At 34.0% G+C, this 22,674-nt stretch overlaps 2 protein-coding genes and 1 long non-coding RNA gene across 3 annotated transcripts; all 3 read left to right on the top strand.

The window, feature by feature from the left end:
• The first annotated feature begins 14 nt into the window (after positions 1 to 14).
• LOC145592325 (protein FAR1-RELATED SEQUENCE 5-like) lies at positions 15 to 1,154 on the top strand. The gene has a single exon (XM_081648767.1). The coding sequence runs from the start codon at positions 15 to 17 to the stop codon at positions 1,152 to 1,154; it is 1,140 nt and encodes a 379-aa protein (XP_081504893.1).
• Positions 1,155 to 12,203: 11,049 nt separating this feature from the next.
• LOC145592324 (uncharacterized) lies at positions 12,204 to 12,967 on the top strand. Its single transcript, XM_081648766.1, has 2 exons — positions 12,204 to 12,297; positions 12,519 to 12,967. Exons 1-2 carry the CDS (start codon positions 12,204 to 12,206, stop codon positions 12,965 to 12,967), a joined length of 543 nt encoding a protein of 180 aa, XP_081504892.1.
• A 518-nt stretch (positions 12,968 to 13,485) lies between these two features.
• LOC145591035 (uncharacterized) lies at positions 13,486 to 14,858 on the top strand. Its single transcript, XR_014102232.1, has 2 exons — positions 13,486 to 13,808; positions 14,597 to 14,858. It is a non-coding gene; the product is annotated as an uncharacterized LOC145591035 (long non-coding RNA).
• The last annotated feature ends 7,816 nt before the right edge of the window (positions 14,859 to 22,674 follow it).

Raw genomic sequence — 22,674 nt, 5'->3', positions numbered from 1 at the left:
AGACTGTTCGGGGAATGGCCTACTCACAAGGCTTTGTTACGGTGATTCAAAAATCCAAAATAAACAGATGGGTTATTATTGGTTGTGATCGTGGTGGATCATATCGAACTAATCGTAGCCGTATCCCTAATACTGGAAAGAAAAAGTCAGGAACTCGATTAATGAATTGCCCATTTCAAATTTGTGGAAGAATGAACCAAGACACTAGTTGGAGAGTCGAAATTAAAGAGCTTTCTCATAACCATGATTTATCAAGTGATATTTCAGGACATCCTTATACCCGGCGTTTCTCAAGGGAGGAAGTTAATGAGATTAAAAAGATGATTGATGCCGGCATTGCTCCACGGCAGATACTTACAAAAATTCGAAAAGGTAACTCTAATCTAAAAGCAATATCTAGAACACTTTATAATGTGAAGGCTAAAATTATTAAAGATGGGCTAGGAGGCCGTTCAATGATCCAAGCTTTGATGGATGAACTTGGTAAAGGTGGTTTTATGTATGATGTTGAGTGTGATAATGAAGGACATGTGACACATTTGTTGTTTTCTCATCCAAGTTCGATTGAATTAGCAAGAATTTACTCATATACTTTTGTGATGGACTGCACTTATAAGACTAACAAGTATAAAATGCCTTTACTTGATATTGTTGGAGTTACTACTTTCAATACATCATTCTTTTGTGGTTTTGCCTTCTTATTTAGAGAGGAGGAAAGTGATTATGTGTGGGCATTACAAAAATTTGGTAAGATTTTGGGTTATGATAAGCAACCATCGATGATTGTGATTGATCGAGAATTGGCTTTGATGAATGCAATTAAAGTTGTTTTCCCTAATACTTGTAATTTGTTGTGTGTATGGCACATTGAAAAAAATATTTTAGCAAAGTGCAAGCCTTTTTTTGATGATGGTGATGAATGGGATGTGTTTATGTCCGATTGGACAAAGTTGATTGAATCTTCAACTGAAAATCAATTTAATGAATCTTGGTTTGAAATTGAAGTGAAGTATGGGAAGTACAGGGAGATTCTCATTTACATTCAGAATACTGGTTTCCATGGAAAAAATATTTTATTAGAGCATGGTCAAGTGAATATATGCATTTTGGGCATGTTGTTAGTTCTAGAGCCGAAGGTTCACATGCTACTTTGAAGAAATACCTTGAAGTTTCGAGTTATGACCTTTACACAGTGAAGGAAAAAAAATTTCATGTTGTTGATCATCAGTATAATGAGATTAAAACACAATTGTCAAGTGAGAAGATACACATTCCTCATGACTTACGTATCCCCTTCATAAGTAAGCTCATAAGCCGTGTTTCTCATTTTGCATTAAGAAAACTCCTTAACCAATTGAGCTAGCTTATTTCGATTCTTTGTCTCCTACTTGTACTAGTCAGTTTTCAAAAACTATGGGCCTCCCTTGTGCTCACGTGATGAGAAGGATGACAAATGAGGATTTAAAGCTTGACAACATTCATTACCAGTGGAGAATTGACAACATATCACTTTCAAAGAACGAAGAGAATCAAGATGTTCATGGAGATCGGATTGATGTGCTTGTACAAGAGTTACAACTCAAATATCAGCAATTGCCTCTTACTCAAAAAGAAGGTAGTCGAAAAAAAATTTCCCAAATTTTAGTTCTTGAACACATGATTCGTCAATCTAAAACTCTTGGAACTAATTCAAGAAAAAAGAAAAAACAAAGTACTTCTACAAAGAGGGATCCTTCAGGTTTTGAGATGGTCGAAAAGGTCAAAAGGTGTAGCATGTATGGCAACACGAATCATGATTGTAGAAGATGTCCTAAAAATACTACTCAAAATTCTTCAATGTCCTTCATGCCTCCAATTTTGAATGACTTGACTAGTCCATCCACCTTTTTGTTGTTGATTTGAACCTTTTTCCTCCAAACTCGGATTATAATAACCCATCGTAAGGTAAAAATTTTTTGGTAAGTTGTGTTTATATTGTCATGCTATTGTATTATTATATAAAAGATATTATATTAACATGTTTAATTAATATTGTGAAGGTCAAGAATATTTGATATTATGTGATGTCCACGATATACAATGCAAAGACACTAATTAAGGTAATGTTTTTTTGTTGTAGGTTGGTTTTATGTTTAATTGTCTAAACTAATTATTATATGCTATTGTAGTTTTGTCGTAATGGATGCAGGTTTCATCATTGGAGTAGTTAGTTCGAAGTTACCGGCACAAGATCTTTGGAGTAGCTTTGTTGATGAATCGTATTCATGTATCTTTTGAGACAATATTTGTTGATTAAACTTTTGCCCAACATTTGTATTTTGTTAAAAACTTAATTTGAGATAATCATAGCTATTAATTTTAAAATGTTTAATATTTTATAATATCAAATTGGTTATAAAGTGTCATTTTTTTAAAGAAAAAAAATGTCATTTTTTTAAAGAAAAAAAATGTCATTTTTTTAAAGAAAAAAAATGTCATTTTTTTGAAGAAAAAAAAATGTCATTTTTATATTTATGGAAAAAAAAATAGCTAGAAATACTTAACACTTATTTCAGACTTAGAACAAACAAAAGCTGCTACTACTACAAAAATAAATAAATAAATAAATAAATAAATAAATAAATAATAAAATAATAATAATAATAAAATAGATTAATAACTAAAATAAAATGCATAAAGTAAAGAAAAAGTCAAAAAAAGTAAAACATTGGCACTGTCACATGAGACTTAGTGCACTTAGAAGAAAATTAGGAAAGTAAATTATAGTGGGGCCAAAAGGGGGTATGCGGTTATCAAGTTTGGGTGTGCGAAAATCAGTGGCTGACCTTTGCCCCCTTAGATAAATTAATTTTTATGAGAAAGCAAATGAAATTATGACACGTTAAATTATTTACAGAGTAATAAATACTTAAGGATTTGCTCCCTTCACCTTATAAAAAGTAATTAAGTAAAAATAATTTCAGTGCAATAAAATAACTCTAGTTTAGTATATATAATTCCAATTCAATAAAAATAATTTTAGTTGGTATAAATTAGTAATTTTATAAAAGAAATATAATTGAGAATCATTAGAATTAATTTAAATTTAATAAAAATAATTTGAATTTAATAAAACAAAGTCATAATAGCATAAATAAGTTCAAAAGACATGAATTTAGTGGTTACTTTTTTTTGAAAAATAAAAATAATTAGTGATTTAGTGTTTAATATTTTTACAATGACAGGCTAACAGCAAAAACACCTAAGGAAAAAAAAAAAGAAGTTACCCAAAAAAAAAATATTGTAAAATAGTGTATGTACATTATCACTTGGTAGTTATTTTTGTATATATATACTACTTCGACACTACTACAAAATTGTCCAAAGAGACCTAACATAAAAGACCTGTTATCTACATAACGGGTCTCTTTGGTCCAAGAGACCATTTATCATTGTTAACAGGTCTCCAATTTAATTTCTTTACGTGGTCAAAAAACTCGAGAGACGGGTTATTTAAGATAACGGGTCACTGTGATTTTCTTTTAATATTTCTTTTAATAATAAAAACAATTTGAGACCGGTGGTGTAGATAACAGGTCTCTCACGGATTTAATTTTTCATTTATTTTATTTTAAAAATTCGAAGAGACCTGTTTGGTTAGTTAACAGGTCTCTCTACATTCTTTCCTAAACCATCAAAACCCTAATTTTGTAACTCCCCGCCTCTTCACTTTCTCTCTCTTCTCATTTGCCCCTTTCGCCTACCTCCTCACTTTCTCCATTTCCCATCTACTCCTCTCACAATCTAAAAAATCTAAGGAGAGGTTGCGATTGTAGAAGTGTCCTCTTACTTCTCCAATGAAGCAGTTGTAAGTGTTTTCTCTTCTCCTTTGAAGCAATTTGTGGGTTTCATCATCTCCATTCGAGCATGCATTCAGAGGAGATGTTGTAAATTTGGGTTTAAAAGTCATTTATAACATACTCTCTGTTAAATTTCTGGTATTTTTTTAGATCCTAGCTATTTTATCTTAGAGATCTGATTAATTTTTTGCTAAGTTTGCGTTTTTGTTTTTGTTTTTGTTTTTTTTTTTTCCATTTTATGTTCTTCTAATATTGTTTTCATAAAATTTTGATTAAGATCTATTCATCTAGATTCGAGATTAGAGATACATGCAAATTATATTATAATCATTTTAATTTTTTTTGCATTTTTTAAAATAAAATTAGGTGCCCATCATGTGGACTTGAGATTCTCGATGAAGGAAGATCCAAATTGGTTGAAAGAAGTAAGGAAAATGGAGATCTAATTTCTTGTTTGCTTTTGGTTTTCAATTTTGATATCTTTAAAATAATGGAAAAATTGCAGAAAATAATACAACCTTTGTGCGGTTCATTTATAATAATACAACCTTTGGATTAATTCTTAATAATATAACCTTTTACCCCCATCTATTTTAATCAGGCAAATTACAGGCAACCTGTTGAACGCAAGTCAACAGTCTTCTAATTAGAGGTTGACCCAAAATTTCCCCCTAAAATTATCCTACGTGGCAAAGACGTTGCCACCTACCTCATTTACTCACTCTCTTCTTCTCTCTCCTCCCGCCAATACTAAAGCTACCAAACTTCCTCTCTGAAAAAAAAAGCTCCGTACTTCAACATTGATGATTCTCAACCACCAAGGAAGTGCAATTGGCGTTGGAGAAGAGGTTTAAAGCGGAAATCAATTGCATGCGACACAATTCGACCATGGTATGCTGTTCTATCCCTTACTTTGCCCAGATTTGTTTTTGATTTTTTTTATTTACAGCAATTCATCTCTAAAAATGAAGTCTTTAGGGTTAATTGATGTTTGTATTGGTTAAATTGCTTATGAATTATGTAATTTGGGGGACAATTTTAATTTTTTTATTTACATTTGCATGATTTAGGTTGATGGTAATGTAAGCCTAAGATTTTGGCATGGCGAAAAGTTTAAACATGTTAAAAATGGGGAACTTGTGTATATGGGTGGTGAAGGCAGGACTTATAGTGTTGACCCAAACGAACTATGCTACTTTGACCTGTTATTGCTGGCTAAAAAACTGGGAAGTATGAAAAAATTGAAGGGTTGTTGTACTTAGTTCCAGGGATGTATTTGGTTGATGGGTTAAGGAAAATTCAAGGTGATGCTGATGTGTTTGAGATGGGGCAGCATGTTTTGAACAATAGGTCTATTGAGTTGTATGTCATGCATCCTGGTAATGATCCTTCATGGCAGCTTAGTGAGTCAAAGAGTACATCTGAGTCTTTGGATGACATGAGTGTATCTTTGGTGGACCCTATTCCTACTCAACCTCAACTGAGTCAGCCAAGTACTAATACAAAACCCAACACAAATAAAAGAAAAAAATTAACACCAAAAAGGGGACCACCCACCTCACTTATTACTCCACCTAGAAGAAGCACAAGGAAACATGTTCAATTTGCTGATTCAGCCACCACTCAAAACAATAGTATTAAAAAGATATGTGGCAAAGGGAATAAAGTGGATTCCCACTTATCCAAAAAAGATGCTCACCCCTCATCTAGCTCTAACCCAGCTGCCTCTCTTTCCCCTCTAAAACCTATACAACCTTTGGTTGAAAACACTAACCCTCCTCTTGCTGGTACTATATATGACCCAAACAACAACATACACTTCCAGCCTACTGTTGAGGATCTTGATCCATATGTTGAGTATGATAGTGATGGTGATGATGTGATTGACTCAGATTGGGAAGATAATAGGCTAGATAGTCTAATACCATGGAGGGAGTTAGTTGGGTATTCTAGTGGTGACAGTGATGACCCTAGCTACAATGCAGATGATGATTTAGATGTTGCATTAGGGGATGATGAAGATGCTGAACAAGATGATGCAGATCTTGAGATAGAGGTGGGAGAAGTGGAAGAGGAGAGAACTGATTATATAGTTGGTGAGTCAGGAGATGAAGATGAGGAAGTGAGAACAGCTAGGGAAAGGGTGAACAACTGTAACAACAGGCTGCTACAAGTTGTTGAGCAGTTACAAATAGAAGCTAGTGAGGGAAGGCTTATTGATCAACAGCAAACTGCTTCCCAGCAAGCACATCCAGAGACTGGTACATCTGAGGCTAGGAATGAAAGTGACTATGATGAAAGTGAGGATGACATCCACACTCCTCCTGGAAGTGGGGATGATGATGTTGAAATTAAGAGGAAGAGGGGTATGCTTGTGAGTTTGAATGCTGATTTCAGCAAGTTTACTTGGAAAGTAGAATAAAGATTTGCAAAGAGAGATGATTTCAAGCAAGCTGTGGCTAGATATGCTATTTTTCAAGGTAGGAATCTGAGCTACTCACATAGCAAGAAAAAGAGGCAGCCATTTGGTGTGAAGTGTGTCAAAGGGTGCCCATTTTACTTGTACTGCTTTTGGCACTCTAGGAGTGGTACATTTCTGCTGAAGAAGGTGGTTGGTACTCACAGTTGCCATAGGAATATGAAAAACAACAGGAAACTTACTTCTGTTTGGGTGGCTGCTCAATTGGTTGAGGTGTTTAAGGCTAAGCCACATTGGCCAGCCAAGGACATTATTGAAACTATTAGGAGGGCTTATAGAGTTCTGGTTAGCAGGGATTTTGCTTATAGTGTTAAGTACAATGCCCATAAGTTGTTGCATGGGTCTATGAAAGACCACTACTTGAAGCTTGGAAGATATATTAAAGAAATTCAGTCTAAGAGCCTTGGCACAGTTGTTGAGCTAGTGACTGTTGCAAGTGCAGAAGGGAGCACACCAGTTTTTCAAAGGCTCTTCACCTGCCATGAGGCACTAATGGAAGGTTGGAAGGCAGCATGTAGAAGGGTTATATGTGTGGATGCTGCTTTCTTGAAGACCTTTCTTGGAGGGAAAATATTAAGTGTTGTTGGCAGAGATGCCAATGAACAAATGTACCCAATAGCTTGGGCAGCTGTTGAGGGTGAAAATAATCTGTCTTGGGTGTGGTTTTTCAACCACCTTCAAAGATGCTTAAACCTAGGAGATGGTGCTGGCATCACAATAATATCAGATGAACATCAAGTATACTTTCCAAACTCACTCTTGTTGTATCTTTTTATTATTGACACTTTAAGATGTTGTATGTTCTGTATCCATGTCTTGTTGTTGTTTATATGTTCTGTAACCATGTTTTGTTGTTGTTTATATGTTTTGTACCCTGGTTTTGTTGTTTTTGGTTTGTTATGTAACCTGAAATTTGAACTATGTTTTGTTTGCTGTTTGTTTATGTGAAGGCCATACTGCATGCAGTAGCTACAGTGCTACCTAGTGCTGAGCACAGACACTGTGCTAGGCACATATTCTCCCATTGGCATAAGAATTTTAGGGGAGATGAAATGAAACTTCAATTTTGGAAGATAGCTAAGTCCTATAACTTAGCTGATTATGAGGAGGCATTAGAGGAGTTGAAGGAGCTTAACCCTAATGCTGAGGTTGCCTTTAGGAGTTATAACCCCCAAGTCTTTTTTAGAGCATTTCTAGACACTTCAGTGAACTCAGATGCAATAACCAATAATATGGCTGAGACATTTAATGGCTATATTATTAATGCTAGGACTAAACATCTTATATGCATGCTTGAGGATATTAGGATTGCTCTTATGCAAAGGGTGGTGAAGAAAAGAACTGAGATGGAGAAATCAGCTTCAATCCTGTGCCCTATGATACAAAGTAGACTAGAAAAAGAAAAAACCAAGGCTGCTGAGTGTGATGTTATGCCTTCCTCCCATCACAAGTTCAATGTGAGATACATCCTTGATATGGTGACTGTAGACCTTGAAGCTAAGAGTTTTACATGTAAAAAATGGAACATGACAGGTATACCATGTTGCCATGCTGTAGCCTGCATTTTCTTCAAAAACCAAGAGGCTGAGCTGTATGTTGATGAGTGTTTCAAAAGGGAGGTGTATCTTACTGCCTATGTTGGGGCCATACCACCCTTAGAAGGAGATAGACATTGGCCTAGGGTAAAATGCAATGTGGATCCCCCCCCCCCCTTAAAATTGGTCCTGGTAGACCAAGAAAAAATAGGATCAAGGATCCTTTTGAGCAACCAAAGAAACCAGGAACACTATCAAGAACAGGAATGGAGATGACATGTTCTATATGCAAAACCAAGGGCCATAACAAGAGGAGATGCCCTGACAAAGGTACAACGTCTATCCCAGAGCCAGCACTAAAAAAACCAAGGGGCAGGCCTAGGAAGGAACCAGTGAATGAAGCTTTCACTTCCAACATTGCATCTTCAGCACCTGCAGCATCTGGTTCAACAGTTCAGACTCAGCACCACTCTAACACAGCTCAGCCAACTCAGCTAGGCAGAGGAGGGAGGGTTATATTGGGTGGCAGAGGTGCTAGAGGTGGGAGCAGCCAAAGGGGAATGGGTCCTGGAAGAGGCAGGGGAAGGGGCAGAACTCAACTTCCAGTTGGTGTTGGTGTTATAATTGCTGCAGATGGCACAGCTTTGATGCCCAAGGTATACTTTAGCCTTTTTTTTTAGTGAATACTACTAAGTTATTCTTGCCTTAATGTATATCATTATTTTTTGTACTCAGCCTGCTCCAACAAGAGGAAGAGGGAGGCCTAGGAAGCAGCAACCAAGTCAGCTAGGAACCCAGTCTAGCCAAGCTTCCACAGCCCACAAGCTCACACAGTAGCATCAGCAGCATCAGTTTCACTTTGCTTTATGAACTTATTTATGAACTTATTTACTTATTTATGAACTTTTTTCACGTTGTAATGTTGGTTGGCAGTCACTTGTTATGAACTTATGTATTTTGTGGGATCAAAAATATGTGTTTTGTGGGAACAACATTACTCTTATGTATTTTGTTGAGACAATCTTATGTACTTATTTTGCATAAGTTAACATATCCAAATGAAGTTGCTAAGTTCACCTTATCAAATTGCAAATAAATAACATACATAATCTTGTTTAATTAGAGTAATCACCACTCATACAAAGAGTTTAATTAGAGTACTACCACATCACTCACCTAACCATAAACATAAAAAAAGCAAACACAATCCATGACAACAACAACATCAAATACATTCTTTTCTCATTCTTCCTACTTTTCTTAATCTGAGTCTTCAGCTCTTCCATTTCTGTCTTCATCCCAGCAAGTGCATCAGAGTACTTGTCCTTCTTCAATTGCAGCTTCTTAATCTTGTCATCCTTCAATTTCTTCTCATATTCCAACTCACAAATCTCATTATCCTTCTCCATAATTTTCATTTCAAGATCTTCCAAGTCAGTACTAGTAGTTACCCACTTAAACATCTCATATTGAGTATCCTAAATCATACCCAAAATCAGAGTAAGTGAACAATATTAAAAAAAAAAATTAAGAAAATTTAAAAAGAAATTAAATAACTTACTGGCCATAAGGGGCAACCATAAAATCTCATCCCCATATTTGGACCATTCTTGACTGTCCTCACAACAGCATACTTCCCACATGAACAACGAATTCTTTAGTTAGCCCCCCTTGCCGAATTCATTGTGCTTCCAGATCCACCAGATTGGGATGGTTGCCTTCTCCCAGACATATCACTTAATTAGGAATAATTGAAGGGGAGAGTGTGAATTTGAGAAAGAAAAAAGAAAGGGGATGCAGCGAATTTGGGGAAAAATCAAGAAGGAATAGGGTATTTAAGAAGAAGATTTACGAAAATTAAAGAAAGGGATTTTGAAAACACTGTCCAACGGTCAATGACACGTCAAAAGTATTATTGTCATGTCATCACCTTACCTCTTGCAACAGGTTGCCTCGTATATTTGCCTAATTAAAATAAATGGGGGTAAAAGGTTATATTATTAAGAACTAATCCAAAGGTTGTATTATTATAAATGAACCGCACAAAGGTTGTATTATTTTCCGCAATTTTTCCTAAAATAATTCTTTAGATCTATTTTTCATTTTCGTTTTTAGATTTTATAATCTTCATTTTCGATTTTAATTCTTCAATTTTTATTTTTGCGTTTTTATTCTGATTTCAAAAAACAGTTTTCATTTTAATTTTCTGATTTTTGTTTTAGATCTTACACGGTTTAAACTTGTTTCTTTTTTGGTTTTTTTTTAATATTTTATTTCGACTGTAAATTTTGATATAGTTTGTGATTATAAAAACTGGGTAATTTCTGTTTTTTTTTTTTGATTTTTTTTTTCTGTTTTTACTTTCTAATTTCAATATTTATATGTACATTGTTAGTATTATGAATTTGATTTTTTTTAACTCCATAAACTTCTATTAACGGTAAATCTTTAATTTTTATTGCTTGTGTTTAATGTAAATCTAACCTTATTATTGTTAGCTCTTATTATAGGTTATCTAGCTATGAGCTAATGTCTAATGGAGATGATGATATGAAGATGACAAGGGATGATAAAGGATGATGATAGATGAAGATGAAACACTCCAATGAAACAAGTGGATGATAGTTCATTTTTAGTGTTAATTTTCTTTTTATATGATTACAGATTAATAGATTATAGTAGCTAGATAAATTATCTAATACATACTATAAATTATCTAATATGTATTATGTATTTATTTTTTTGAACGAAATTAATTGAAATTTTATATTTGTTTTCGTAATTTAATTATTTTTTTTTAAATAGAATGTAGCAAGAGACCGCTTATCTAACATAACTGGTCTCTCTTTAACTCACAAAAGAGACTACTTTTGTAAGTTCACAGGTCTTAAATTTTTAAATGAGAGACCGCTTTTCTGACAAAAAGGTTCTCTTATGCTTCTATAATTTTAATATTTGAACCACCCAAAGAGACTGCTTTTCTATGATAACAGGTCTCAAGTTTTGAAACTTTAGACCGCCTCTATAGAAGTAGTCTCTTAGCCAAAGAAAGACCGCCTCTAAGGCAGTCTCTTTGGCTAATTTGGACGGGTCTCTTTGGCCAATTTTGTAGTAGTTCATTGGATGATTAATGTGAGATATAGTTTATGATATTCTACATTCTTTCTATATTCTCTCCCTTTTCTCTATTCCTTCATTTCCCTCTCTTTACTTTTACAATACGTTATCAGCACCATTGTGTATAATTATCATTGAATATCAAAGACACATCACAAGGGAAACGCATCAACAAGAAAAAGTACAAAGAAAATTAAATTATTGCAATCATCTATCATGTAAGTTTACTTTGTATTATGATTGTTTTTGTGAATGATTAATTTGTTGATCGCTTATCCGAAGATGTGTTTATTTAGCATTACTCATACTGTCATACAATAATATTTCTTCATTAACTTAGTGGTAGTGGGTTATGTATGCTTTATTCCATTATCAATTTTTATGCTTATAATCCTACTATGTTCGTCCATATCATTATTTTTGTTCCAGATTATGTGTATCTTGTTTTTAATTTTGTTTGTTTCCTACTTAAATTATTTAATAATATTAGATTTTGATGCTTTTTATTATATTAATTACTACTTTGTGTTTTGGTTCAATTGTACATATGATTGTACTGATGTTAGATCTGGACTTTGGCCTAGATTTGAGCAATTGTGTTCTGTTTCTTTAATTAAAAAGGTCTCTACTACCCTGTAGGCAACGACAATTTCGTGAGTTCAACTTCAAATTTTGATGGTTTCTATACTTTTATTTTTGCAATTGATTACTTAATCATTATATTGTGTTAGACTGTTAGTACCTCCATGCTTTGTCATTAGTACGACATAATTTTACCTGTATATGAAATGTCTCATGTGAATGTCTATAATAATGCGTAATAATTTCTTTAGTATATTACTCGCTACCCAATATGAAATATCTGATGGTCAATTTGAAAATTCATCCCTCTCATTTATATATCCCGTAGGAATTTCTTGATGATAGACTTTATTAGTGTTAGACATTATCTTGATTGTTATGCATATGACGAATTATCAGTGGTTATGGTTATTTTATTTGATGATTGTGAGAATTGAAGTATAATTGTAGTATTATAAATTCTGATTTGAATATTATCTAGTATGATGAATAATGTCGAACCTTGCCAAACTTGAATCTGTGGCCCTTGATATTACCGGAGAGAATTATTTATCATGGGTGTTAGATGCCGAAATACACCTATATGTTAAAGGGCTTGGTGAAACAATCAAAGAGGGTAATAAAGCTACATTTCAAGAAAAAGCTAAAGCCATGATATTTCTTCGTCATCACCTCCACGAAGGGCTTAAAAATGAATACCTCACTGTTAAAGACCCAAAAATCCTTTGGAATAGTCTAAAGGAAGGTATGACCACCAAAAAACTGTTATACTTCCTAAATCTCGTTATGATTGGTTAAATTTGAGATTACAGGATTTTAAATCTGTTAGTGAATATAACTCAGCCATGTTCAGAATAACTTCTCAATTGAAATTATGTAGGGAGAAAATTACTGATGCGGAGATGCTAGAAAAAACATACTCCACTTTCCATGCAAATAATATTGTCCTGCATATTCAATAAGAAGGTTTTAAGAAATATTCTGAATTAATATCTTGTTTACCTGTGGATGAGCAAAATAACGAGTTGTTGATGAAAAATCATGAATCCCGTCCTACTGGTTCTACTCCATTCCCTGAAGCGAATGTGATTTCCCTTGATGGAAAAGAATTAAAAAATAGAGACCATTCTTGTAGTAGTGGTCGAGGTCGAGGTCGAGGTCAATGGCATGGTCGTGGTCGGGGACGTGGATATGGTAGAGGTCGTGGAGGTTACTCTAAGTGCTCACATTCCCACCGGAAGTGGGAACGCAAAAATGATAATGTTGAGAAAGAAAAACATGAGCCTAATATTTGTTTTCGTTGTGGAGTAAAAGGCCATTGGTCTCGTGTGTGTCGAACACCAAAACACCTTGTTGAGCTTTATCAAGAATCACTAAAGAAAGGAAAGAAGGTTGAGGACAAATCTTGTAGTTGAAGATGGCGAAGGTCACTTTGACTCTAGCGATGCAACTCATCTTGAAGTTGCTGATTTTCTTACTACCCCTAAAATAAATAATTAATGATGTATTAGTTATGTTGTTTGATTTTAGTTATAGAACTTTAATTTTAAATTATGTTGGTTATGTATATATTTTATTGTTTTATGATTGTAATATGATTTTATATGTTTCATGAGATATTGTAATATTTTAGATGTTTTATTTTATCTTGTTGACATATTTTATTACTATTATTCTAGACATGTTTAATTTTTGTGACATTTTATTTCTTTTAATATATACAGTAGTAGAAATTATAATTGGGCACCGAATAATGGCCACCGATTTTTAAAAACCGGTGGGGAAAAAAATGGGCGGAATTGGAGAAAAGAGAATTGGCACCGGTTCAAACCAAACCGGTGCCAAATTACTTAACGGGCACCGGTTCAAAACGGTGGGTTTTTTATAAACAAATAAACCCTTTTATAATTAGAAAACCCTCCTTCACTCTCATTTCTCTATCTTGTTCTCGCCCCCCTGTCTCTCTCTCTCTCTAACTCTTCTCTCTTTATCGAGTTTTCCACCGCCACCACTTCCACCACCACACCTTCCATCGCCGGTCCATGCCATCTCTCTATTTCTTTTCTTTCAATTCCTCATTCTTCTCGAATCCCCTGTCTTAAAGGCGACGATGGTGACAGCGGTAGCGATCCGTGGTTGGATTTTTAGAGTTTTCTTCTCGGATCCTCCTGATGGATAGAATTTGATGCTTCAGATCTTAGGATTCATAAGAATTGGGTCCATGGAATCCGGGTTTTCCCTCAAAAGCAGCTGCAGGTATGAAATTGATTTTTAGGGTTTTGTAATTTGGATTTTTTTTTTTTAAGATTGATTTTAAATCTGGGTTGCTTTAAAATTATGGATTTGTTTCTGTTTAGGGTTTAATCGAGGAATTTTTAAGTTTTGAATTGGCTTATATGATTTGTAGATGTATATATGGCGAATTAATTTTATTTCTGAATTTTTAGCTAATTTTATTGAATTGGGTTCATGATTTCAGTATTTGATTTAACTTTAAGGGTATAACAAGGGATTGATTTTGAATTTGTAATTTGATCTATGTTTAGTTGATGAATTATCATGGTTTGGATTGATTTGGAATTACTCCGTAATTTGTTTAATTTTCAATATGACTTTGATTGTTATTAATTAATGTTAAGTGTATGGTAGTGGGTTGAATTTGAAAATTCAGTATGATTTATGCTTTTGGTTCAGGGATCCTTAATTTAGATTTTCAGGTAATTGTGAAATAACGATATGATGAATCGATGATTCACGATTGTTTGCATGGTTGTTATTGGTCGAATTGTGGGTAAAATTCAATTTAGAATGTTAGCATAGTACTTAGATTCAATAAAATGATTGAATATTCTACTTTTGTAAAATAAAATTGAAAAATTGAAAGAATAAAGAAGCATTTGATGAAAAGTAGACTTCTGTTTATGCATTATATTCCTGGATCTTTTCAAACATAGAAGGATCAAGGCTTTTATTTAGGTTGAAGCGAGAATATGCATTACATCAGGGGAATATATAATTAAAATCTGAAGGCTAAAATTATATAGATGTTGCTGATGCCGCTGCATCGCAAGGCTGTTGCTGCATGCTTCTATGCTCCTGTTGTTGTTCTGGTCTCCTGATGCTGCTGCTACGCTCTACGCCACTGCTGTTCTACTCTCGCTGCTGCTAATCTGCTCTATGCTACTGTTGTAATATTATTACAAGTCGGTCTGTTTACAATATAAAACTATATTCTGTTTTTTTTTTTTCTTGATTAAAAATTGTAATGTTACAGCTTTATATTAATGAAAATTATAAGTTTATATATATGTATGTGCTTATATATCAATTTAAGTCAAGAAAATGCAAAAAAAAAAAAAAAAAAAAAAAAAAAAAAAAATTAATAATAATAATAATTATTATTTTTTATTTTTTTGGGGCATTAAGGGCATCGGTTCTGAACCGAACCAGTGCTAATAAATGTGTTATTGCCTAGCACCGGATCTGAACCGGTGGCAAAAACTCACTTTTTGGCATCCCTCAAATGAACACCGGTTCAAAATCGATGCTATAGGGGGGTTTTGAACCGGTGCTCTTTTACATTTTTCTACTAGTGATAGTATGAATACTCTTCAAGTTCAAGTGGCAATAAATGATGAAGAATTGTGTCTTGTTGATAGTGCAACTACTCATACTATACTAAAAAATAAGAATTATTTCTCTCAATTGATTTTGAAAAAGGTTAGTGTGAGTACTATATCGGGTAGTTCAAATATAATTGAAGGCTCCGAAGAGCTAACATAATATTGCCTTGGGGGACAAAAATTGAAATAACTGATACTTTATACTCCCTATTGTCTCAAAGAAACTTGCTAAGCTTTAAAGATATTCGTAATAATGGCTATCATATTGAGACAAAAAGTGAAGGAAACGATGAATTCCTTCAAATCACTAATATAAACCAAGGCACAAAATGTATCTTAGAGAAATCGCCTGCATTTACCGGTTTGTACTACACAAAGATCAATGCAATTGAGACACACACTATTGTGAACCAGAAGTTTACTGATGACTTCGTTGTTTGGCATGACCGGTTAGGCCATCCCAGTTCAATAATGATGCGAAAAATAATTGATAATTCTTGTGTTCATTCATTGAAGAGCTGGCAAATTCTTCATAATAATTTTTCATGTGTTGCTTGCTCAGAAGGCAGGTTGATATTTCGTCCATCACCAGTTAAGATAAATTATGAATCAATTAATTTTCTGGAACGTATGCAGAGGGATATACGTGGGCCCATACACCCCCCATGTGGACCATTTAGATATTTTATGGTACTGATCGATGCATCGACTAGATGGTCACATGTATCTTTGTTATCAACTTGTAACGTGGCGTTTGCGAGATTACTAGTTTAATAGATTAAATTAAGAGCACATTTTCCAGATTCTCCTATCAAGACCATTCGTCTTGACAATGCTGGTGAATTTACTTCTCAAGCTTTTGATGATTATTGCATGTCCATTGGAATAAATGTTGAACATCCTGTAGGACATGTTCATACACAAAACGGCTTGGCAGAATCATTGATTAAACGTCTCCAGTTAATTGCTAGACCATTACTCATGAAATCTAAACTCCCAAATTCTGCTTGGGGACATACTATATTACATGCAGCATCACTAATTCACATCAAGCCAACAAGATATCATAAATTCTCCCCATCACAATTGGTTTTTGGTCAGGAACCAAATATCTCCCACTTGAGAATTTTTGGATGTGCAGTTTATGTTCCAATAGCTCCACCCCGACGCTCTAAGATGGGTCCTCAAAGGAGATTAGGAATATATGTTGGATTTGAATCTCCATCTATAATTAAATATCTCAAGCCTACCATTAGGGGGGGGGGGGAAACAAACATTTAAAAAAAGAAATTAGATGGAATGAGTTATCATTAATTCATCTTGATCCTCGAACGAAGCAATGTGAATTGGAAGTTCAAAGAATAATTCATTTGCAAAGTTTAGTAAATCAATTGCCAGACTCGTTTGCTGACCCAAAAAGAGTGACTAAGTCGCATATTCCAGCTATAAATGCTCCATTCAAGATCGATGTCCCAAAAGGGAAAAATGAAGTTGCTAATGAGTCTAAAGCACGCTTGAAGCGTGGAAGACCAATAGGTTCCAAAGACAAGAATCCTCGATAAAGGGAAGGAGCAATGGTTGATGATGGCCAAAATGATGATACAATTTCTGAAGAATCTCAAGAAGAGACCTTAGACATGATACAAAAGGAAACTCAGGTACCTGATAATGAATAAATTTCAATAAATTATATCATGTTTGGAATTACATGGAACCGAAACCAAATCAACGTCGATGATCTTTTTGCATGCAATATGGCATTAGATGTTATGAATGCTAATGAGGATCATGAGCCAAAATCTATTGATGAATGTCGACAAAGAAATGATTGGCCAAAATGGAAAGAAGCAATTGAAACAGAATTAAAATGTCTTGGAAAAAGAAAAGTATTTGGACCTGTAGTCCATACACCTGAAGGTGTAAAGCCAGTGGGATATAAATGGGTTTTCGTGCGTAAGAGAAATGAAAGAGGTGAAGTTGTGAGATATAAGGCACGATCAGTTGCACAAGGATTCTCACAAAGACCTGGTATTGATTATGAGGAAACATATTCTCCTGTGGTGGATGCAACTACTTTTAAATTTCTCATTAGTCTGGCAATAAGAGAAGGACTAGACTTACGCCTGATGGACGTAGTCACAGCTTACTTGTATGACCCACTGGATAATGACATTTATATGAAACTCCCATATGGTTTTAAGCTGCCTGAAGCAGCAAAATCTAGTTCTCGAGAACAATTCTTTATTAAATTGAATAAATCTCTTTATGGATTTATGGATTGAAACAATCTGGGCGTATGTGGTATAATCGCCTTAGTGAGTATTTGTTGAAAGAAGGCTACAAAAATGATCCTATTAGCCCATGCATTTTTATAAAGAGATTTGGATCAGAATTTGTTATAGTTGCAGTGTATGTTGATGATTTGAATATAATTGGAACTGATGAAGAGATTTCAATGACAGTAGAATGCTTAAAGAAAGAATTTGAAATGAAAGATCTTGGAAAAACAAAATTCTGTTTGGGATTACAAATTGAGCACTTAAAGAATGGAATCCTTGTGCATCAATAAACATACATATAGATAAGGTTCTCAAAAGGTTTTCTATAGATAAAGCACATCCATTGAGTAATCCCATGGTTGTAAGATCACTAGATGTAGAGAAGGATCCATTTCGCCCTCGAGAAAATGATGAAGAGATTCTTGGTCCAGAAGTACCATACTTAAGTGCGGTAGGAGCATTAATGTACCTTGCTAGCCATACTCGACCTGACATATCATTTTCAGTAAATTTATTAGCAAGGTTTAGTTCATGTCTAACTCGGAGGCATTGGAATGGAATTAAACATGTACTTCGTTACCTCCAAGGTACGAAAGATATGAGTTTATTCTTTTCTAAATCGTCCAAAGAAGATTTGATTGGTTTTGCAGATGCAGGTTATTTATCTGATCCACATAATGCTCGATCACAAACTGGATATGTGTTTACCTATGGTAGTACTGCCATTTCTTGGCGATCTATGAAACAAACCATAGCTGCTACTTCTTCTAACCATTCTGAGATTTTAGCTATTCATGAGGCTAGTCGTGAATGTGTATGGTTGAGATCGGTAATTCAGCATATACGAGAAGATTGTGGTCTATCTTCCGGAAAAGAAGCACCAACCATTTTATATGAGGATAATGCAGCATGCATTGCGCAGGCTCAAGGAAGGATACATTAAAGGAGATCGGGCAAAGCATATCTTACCAAAGTTCTTCACTCGTGATCTTCAAAAGAATGGTGATATAAATGTTTTAAATATTCGTTCGAGTGAAAATTTGGTATAGCGACAATTAAGAAGCTACGTCATCACATTGGATTGCGTTCTCTTAAAGATCTTCAATGATGTTGATGTGAGGGGGAGTTTTGCGCGCTGCACTCTTTTTCCCTTAACCATGGTTTTTTCCCACTGGGTTTTTCTTTGGTAAGGTTTTTAATGAGGCAGCATTACATGCGCATTAGTAGGTAATATATTGTTTTAGGTAATGAACATCCAATGGGGAGTGTTGTAAAATAGTATCTGTTCATTATCACTTGGTAGTTATTTTTGTATATATATACTATTTCATTGGATGATTAATGTGAGGTACAGTTTTATGATATTCTACGTTTTTTCTATATTCTCTTCCTTTACTCTATTCATTCATCCCTTCTCTTTACTTTAAAAAAAAAAATAAAAAAATCAAACCATATTTTCTTAAATATTAAAGTTAAGGAAAGAAATCACAATGATACTGTAATATATCTATAATAGGTATAAATCATAATACAATAATCAATTAGACCAACAATAATACAAATGATAATTGAATTTGATTCAAATTTTTCTCAGTCATCTTCTATTTATAATCTCATTTCTCTGCTGTTTTTTTTTTTATCTCTCTTCCATTTCGTAATCTCTCTCATTGTTGTCATCATTTCTCCCTTATTTTTGGTGAGTTTTTATTTTGTTTTCAATTTTCCTCTATTTTTTATTTGATTCTTAATTATTGGTAAATAAAAAAAATTCCTAATTTTTATTTTCATCATGGAATTACAAGTAATTACATTAAAATTCGACAAATTCCGCGATTTTTCTGGTTGATCATGAAAAAAAAAAAAAAAAAAAAAAAAAAATAATTATAATTTCGCTAGGAAAATCAGCAGAATTATCTGGTCTGCTGTATTTTAGTAAAAAAAATTTCTTACATAAGGTAGTTAGGGTTTTAATTGTACTCACTCACTTATTTACTCGCTTACTGTATAATTTACTAAATTTCAGGAGTGGATTCTATTTAAAAAAAAAAAAAATAATAAAAAATAAAGTTTTTGACTTGTAAGATCATTTATTTTTGTTCTTAATTATCTGTGGAATTAATGGATTGAATTAAAATTATTTAATTTTTTTTTACTATATCTCAGGAGTGAATTTAAAAAAAAATAAAAAAAAATAATAATGACATGTAAGATTATTTAATTGTGTTCTGAATCATCTGTAGATTAAATGGATTGAATTAAAATTAATTAATTTTTTTTTTTACTTAATTTTTGCAGGGACTTTAAGAAAAAAATAACGGCAGTGAAAAAGAAATGTCAGGAAGCGAAATGACTAACGTTGGTGGCAGCAGCGGCGGCGTTGACGGCGGAGGAATGCAAAATCCACCGACGGGACCTCCGCAGGCGGTGACACAGAACATTCCTGTTGTTGCTGGCTCGGTTTCCGGTATTGGCAGTGGACGTGGCAATGGCAATAGCCGTGGCGGTGACAATGGAAGAGGCCGTGTCAATGGTAGTGGCAATGGCAATGGGGAGTCATCAAGGAAGAGGAGAGGTAGGCCTAGAAAGTATGGCCCTGAAACTTCATCGATGGCAATTCCTCTCTCTTTTGCTCCTCCTGGTGTCACCATTGCCACTCCGCCGCCGCAGCAACGTCAAAGGATACAGTATCGCCAACTGCCTCCTTACCATCTGATGCAGCAGCAGCAGCAGCAGCAACAACATCAGTGTTTTCTTCAGCAGGAGCAGCCACCGCTGCCGACGCTGCAGCAGCAACAGCCACCTCCTCCTCAGGAGCAGGGGCAGTCACCGCTGCTGCAACATCCACCTCATCTTCAGGAGGAGCAGCAGCAGCCGCAACAGGAGGAGCAGCAGCAGCTGCAACCACAACAGCAGCAGGGTGGTGGATCGCGAAGGAGGGTCAGAGGACGTCCCCGGGGTGGTGGGAGAGTGCATCAGGGTATGCATGTACTACTATATGATTTTAACACTTTATATATTTTCAAGTTATCTTCAGCTTTTGATTTCTGAGGTTAATTATATTTGTCGCAGGACAAAAAGAAATGGAGTACTAGTATATATACTTATTGGATTGGTTATGATTGACTTATTCAATATCTTCTGTAGATTAAGAGGTTATGTTGCAATCTCAATTTAAGATTCTCCTGAATTAGGGAAAGTTACATCTTTGCCCTTCTTCTTCCCTTTGATCTTCTTTTTTAAGCCATTGACCCTTAACTCCCTTTTCCACAAGCACTTTTATATATATATGCCACCTTTTCTCCATCATCCTCGCTTTTGAAAATTATACTACTACGGTTTTAAACTAGAAAGCTATTGACTGTATTTGTATATATTTGATGGCTATTATAAATCATGGTTTTTATTTTGTAGTTATGCTAATTATATGAATGATGGTTTTTTTGTTCCTCTTTTTTTTCAAGTTAACATATTAATATATGGTTTTTATAGATAAAAATGGCGTATATAGAATGAATTTGTGAACTAAGAAAGCCTTAATAATGCAGCATGTTAACAAAAATAGACTTACCGATGCTAGGTTTGTGAACATCCTTCATAGTTGAGTCTGTTTTTTCGCACATTCATTCTAAGTTCGGTCTATTTACATCAATTGCTCCTTTTTTTTTTTGTTATTATTTTATTTTTGTAGAACCATCTTCACGCAGTAAGATTTTGAAGTTGCACTTGCTTATTTGATGTTTTATTTGCAGGAAATCCTGCACTTTGCAGCGGCCTTAATGGAGAAGTAATTATTGTTAATACTGGAGAGGTAATACCTCACTTTCATTTTGCTTTCAAAAAATAAATTAAATATAGTTGATGATGTCTTTCAATATATATATATATATATATATATATATATATATATATATATATATAGTTGATGATGACTAATTAATGGGTAGATTTAGGAAAGCTATCTACATTTGGACCTCTGAGACATGCTGGCAAAATTTGTTGAAGAGTTGCTGCTGTTAATTTCGATGTATCTATTGTTGTGTTACCTTGTGATTTAGGTGTATTATTATATAGATTAAAAACAAATTTATTTCAGATTAATAATTGAGAAATTTTTTTAACTCGAGTTTCTTAACTCTTTTGATGATGGTAATCATTTATGGGTCTATATTCATATCAATCATCAAATGCGGCAAAATTTCAATGTTTAATGCAGAACATTGGGGAATCGATTGAACTAAATTTTTTCCTCCTGGAATTTATTATCCCTCTTATAATCTTCTAGTTACTGTGTAAGATTTATACATACTATTTTGTGTGCAATATTCCTCTCTTGTTATCTGCTATGTTGGTGTTATTAAACTAGTCTTTTACATGATGAGAATGCATGTGTTTCTTATCTTTTTGAGTAAATGAGACTAGATGTTGGCTGTTTGGCAGATGAATTCAGTATTGATATCAACTTATCGAGTACTATGTCTTCTCTGCTTATACAACATTCAATACCATATTCTTCCTCTTGCAATGGCAAATTGGTGGATTTCCATCATGTGATACTTGTATACATATGTTTTGTAGATAATTAAGTTGTCAAATAGTCTTATGATATCCTCCTTAATGTCCATGTTTTACTTTGCAAAAACAACTATTGCATCATGTTTAAAAGTAATGATCTGCTTCTAGGTGGAACAAAAAACTTTGGCAAATTGTTATAATAATATATGAGTAGATGTCATGTTTTTGGGTTTGTTTGTCAAACATTCTTAATTTACCTTTAAACTAATCAGGATATTTTGCTTACGTTTTACGTGAGTTAGTTTTAGATTAGTTAAGCGAAAGACCATAGATTTAATAGTTATTGCTGAAGAAATGTATCCTTTTTTATTTGCAGTTGCATAAGCTATATTATTTGCTCCTCTTTTCTCCCAATGTGAAACATGTTTTCGCTTGTCAGTGGTAGTGAATAAAGTAATTCTAAAGGTCACAACTTAATGTAATTAGTGTGTGTAATAAGTGGACATTATATTAGTCCACCGTTGAAAGCTTTTCATGTGCCAAGCTGTTGGCATTTCCTTCAGTTATATTTTGGTTTGCTACAAGTCTCTCTCTCTTTTTTTTTTTTTCCCATGTCTGCATCCAATGTGTTATCAGCCTAGGTAGGTGGATTCATGTTGTAATTATAGTTCTTCCTTCCAAACCTAAATCACAAAAATTGTCATTCTA

The sequence above is a fragment of the Chenopodium album genome, chromosome 18, assembly GCF_948465745.1.
Source record: "Chenopodium album chromosome 18, dcCheAlbu1.1, whole genome shotgun sequence".
NCBI lineage: Eukaryota > Viridiplantae > Streptophyta > Magnoliopsida > Caryophyllales > Amaranthaceae > Chenopodium > Chenopodium album.
The sequence above is the reverse complement of the archived record's forward strand: the minus strand, read 5'-3'. Positions and strand labels throughout refer to the sequence as shown.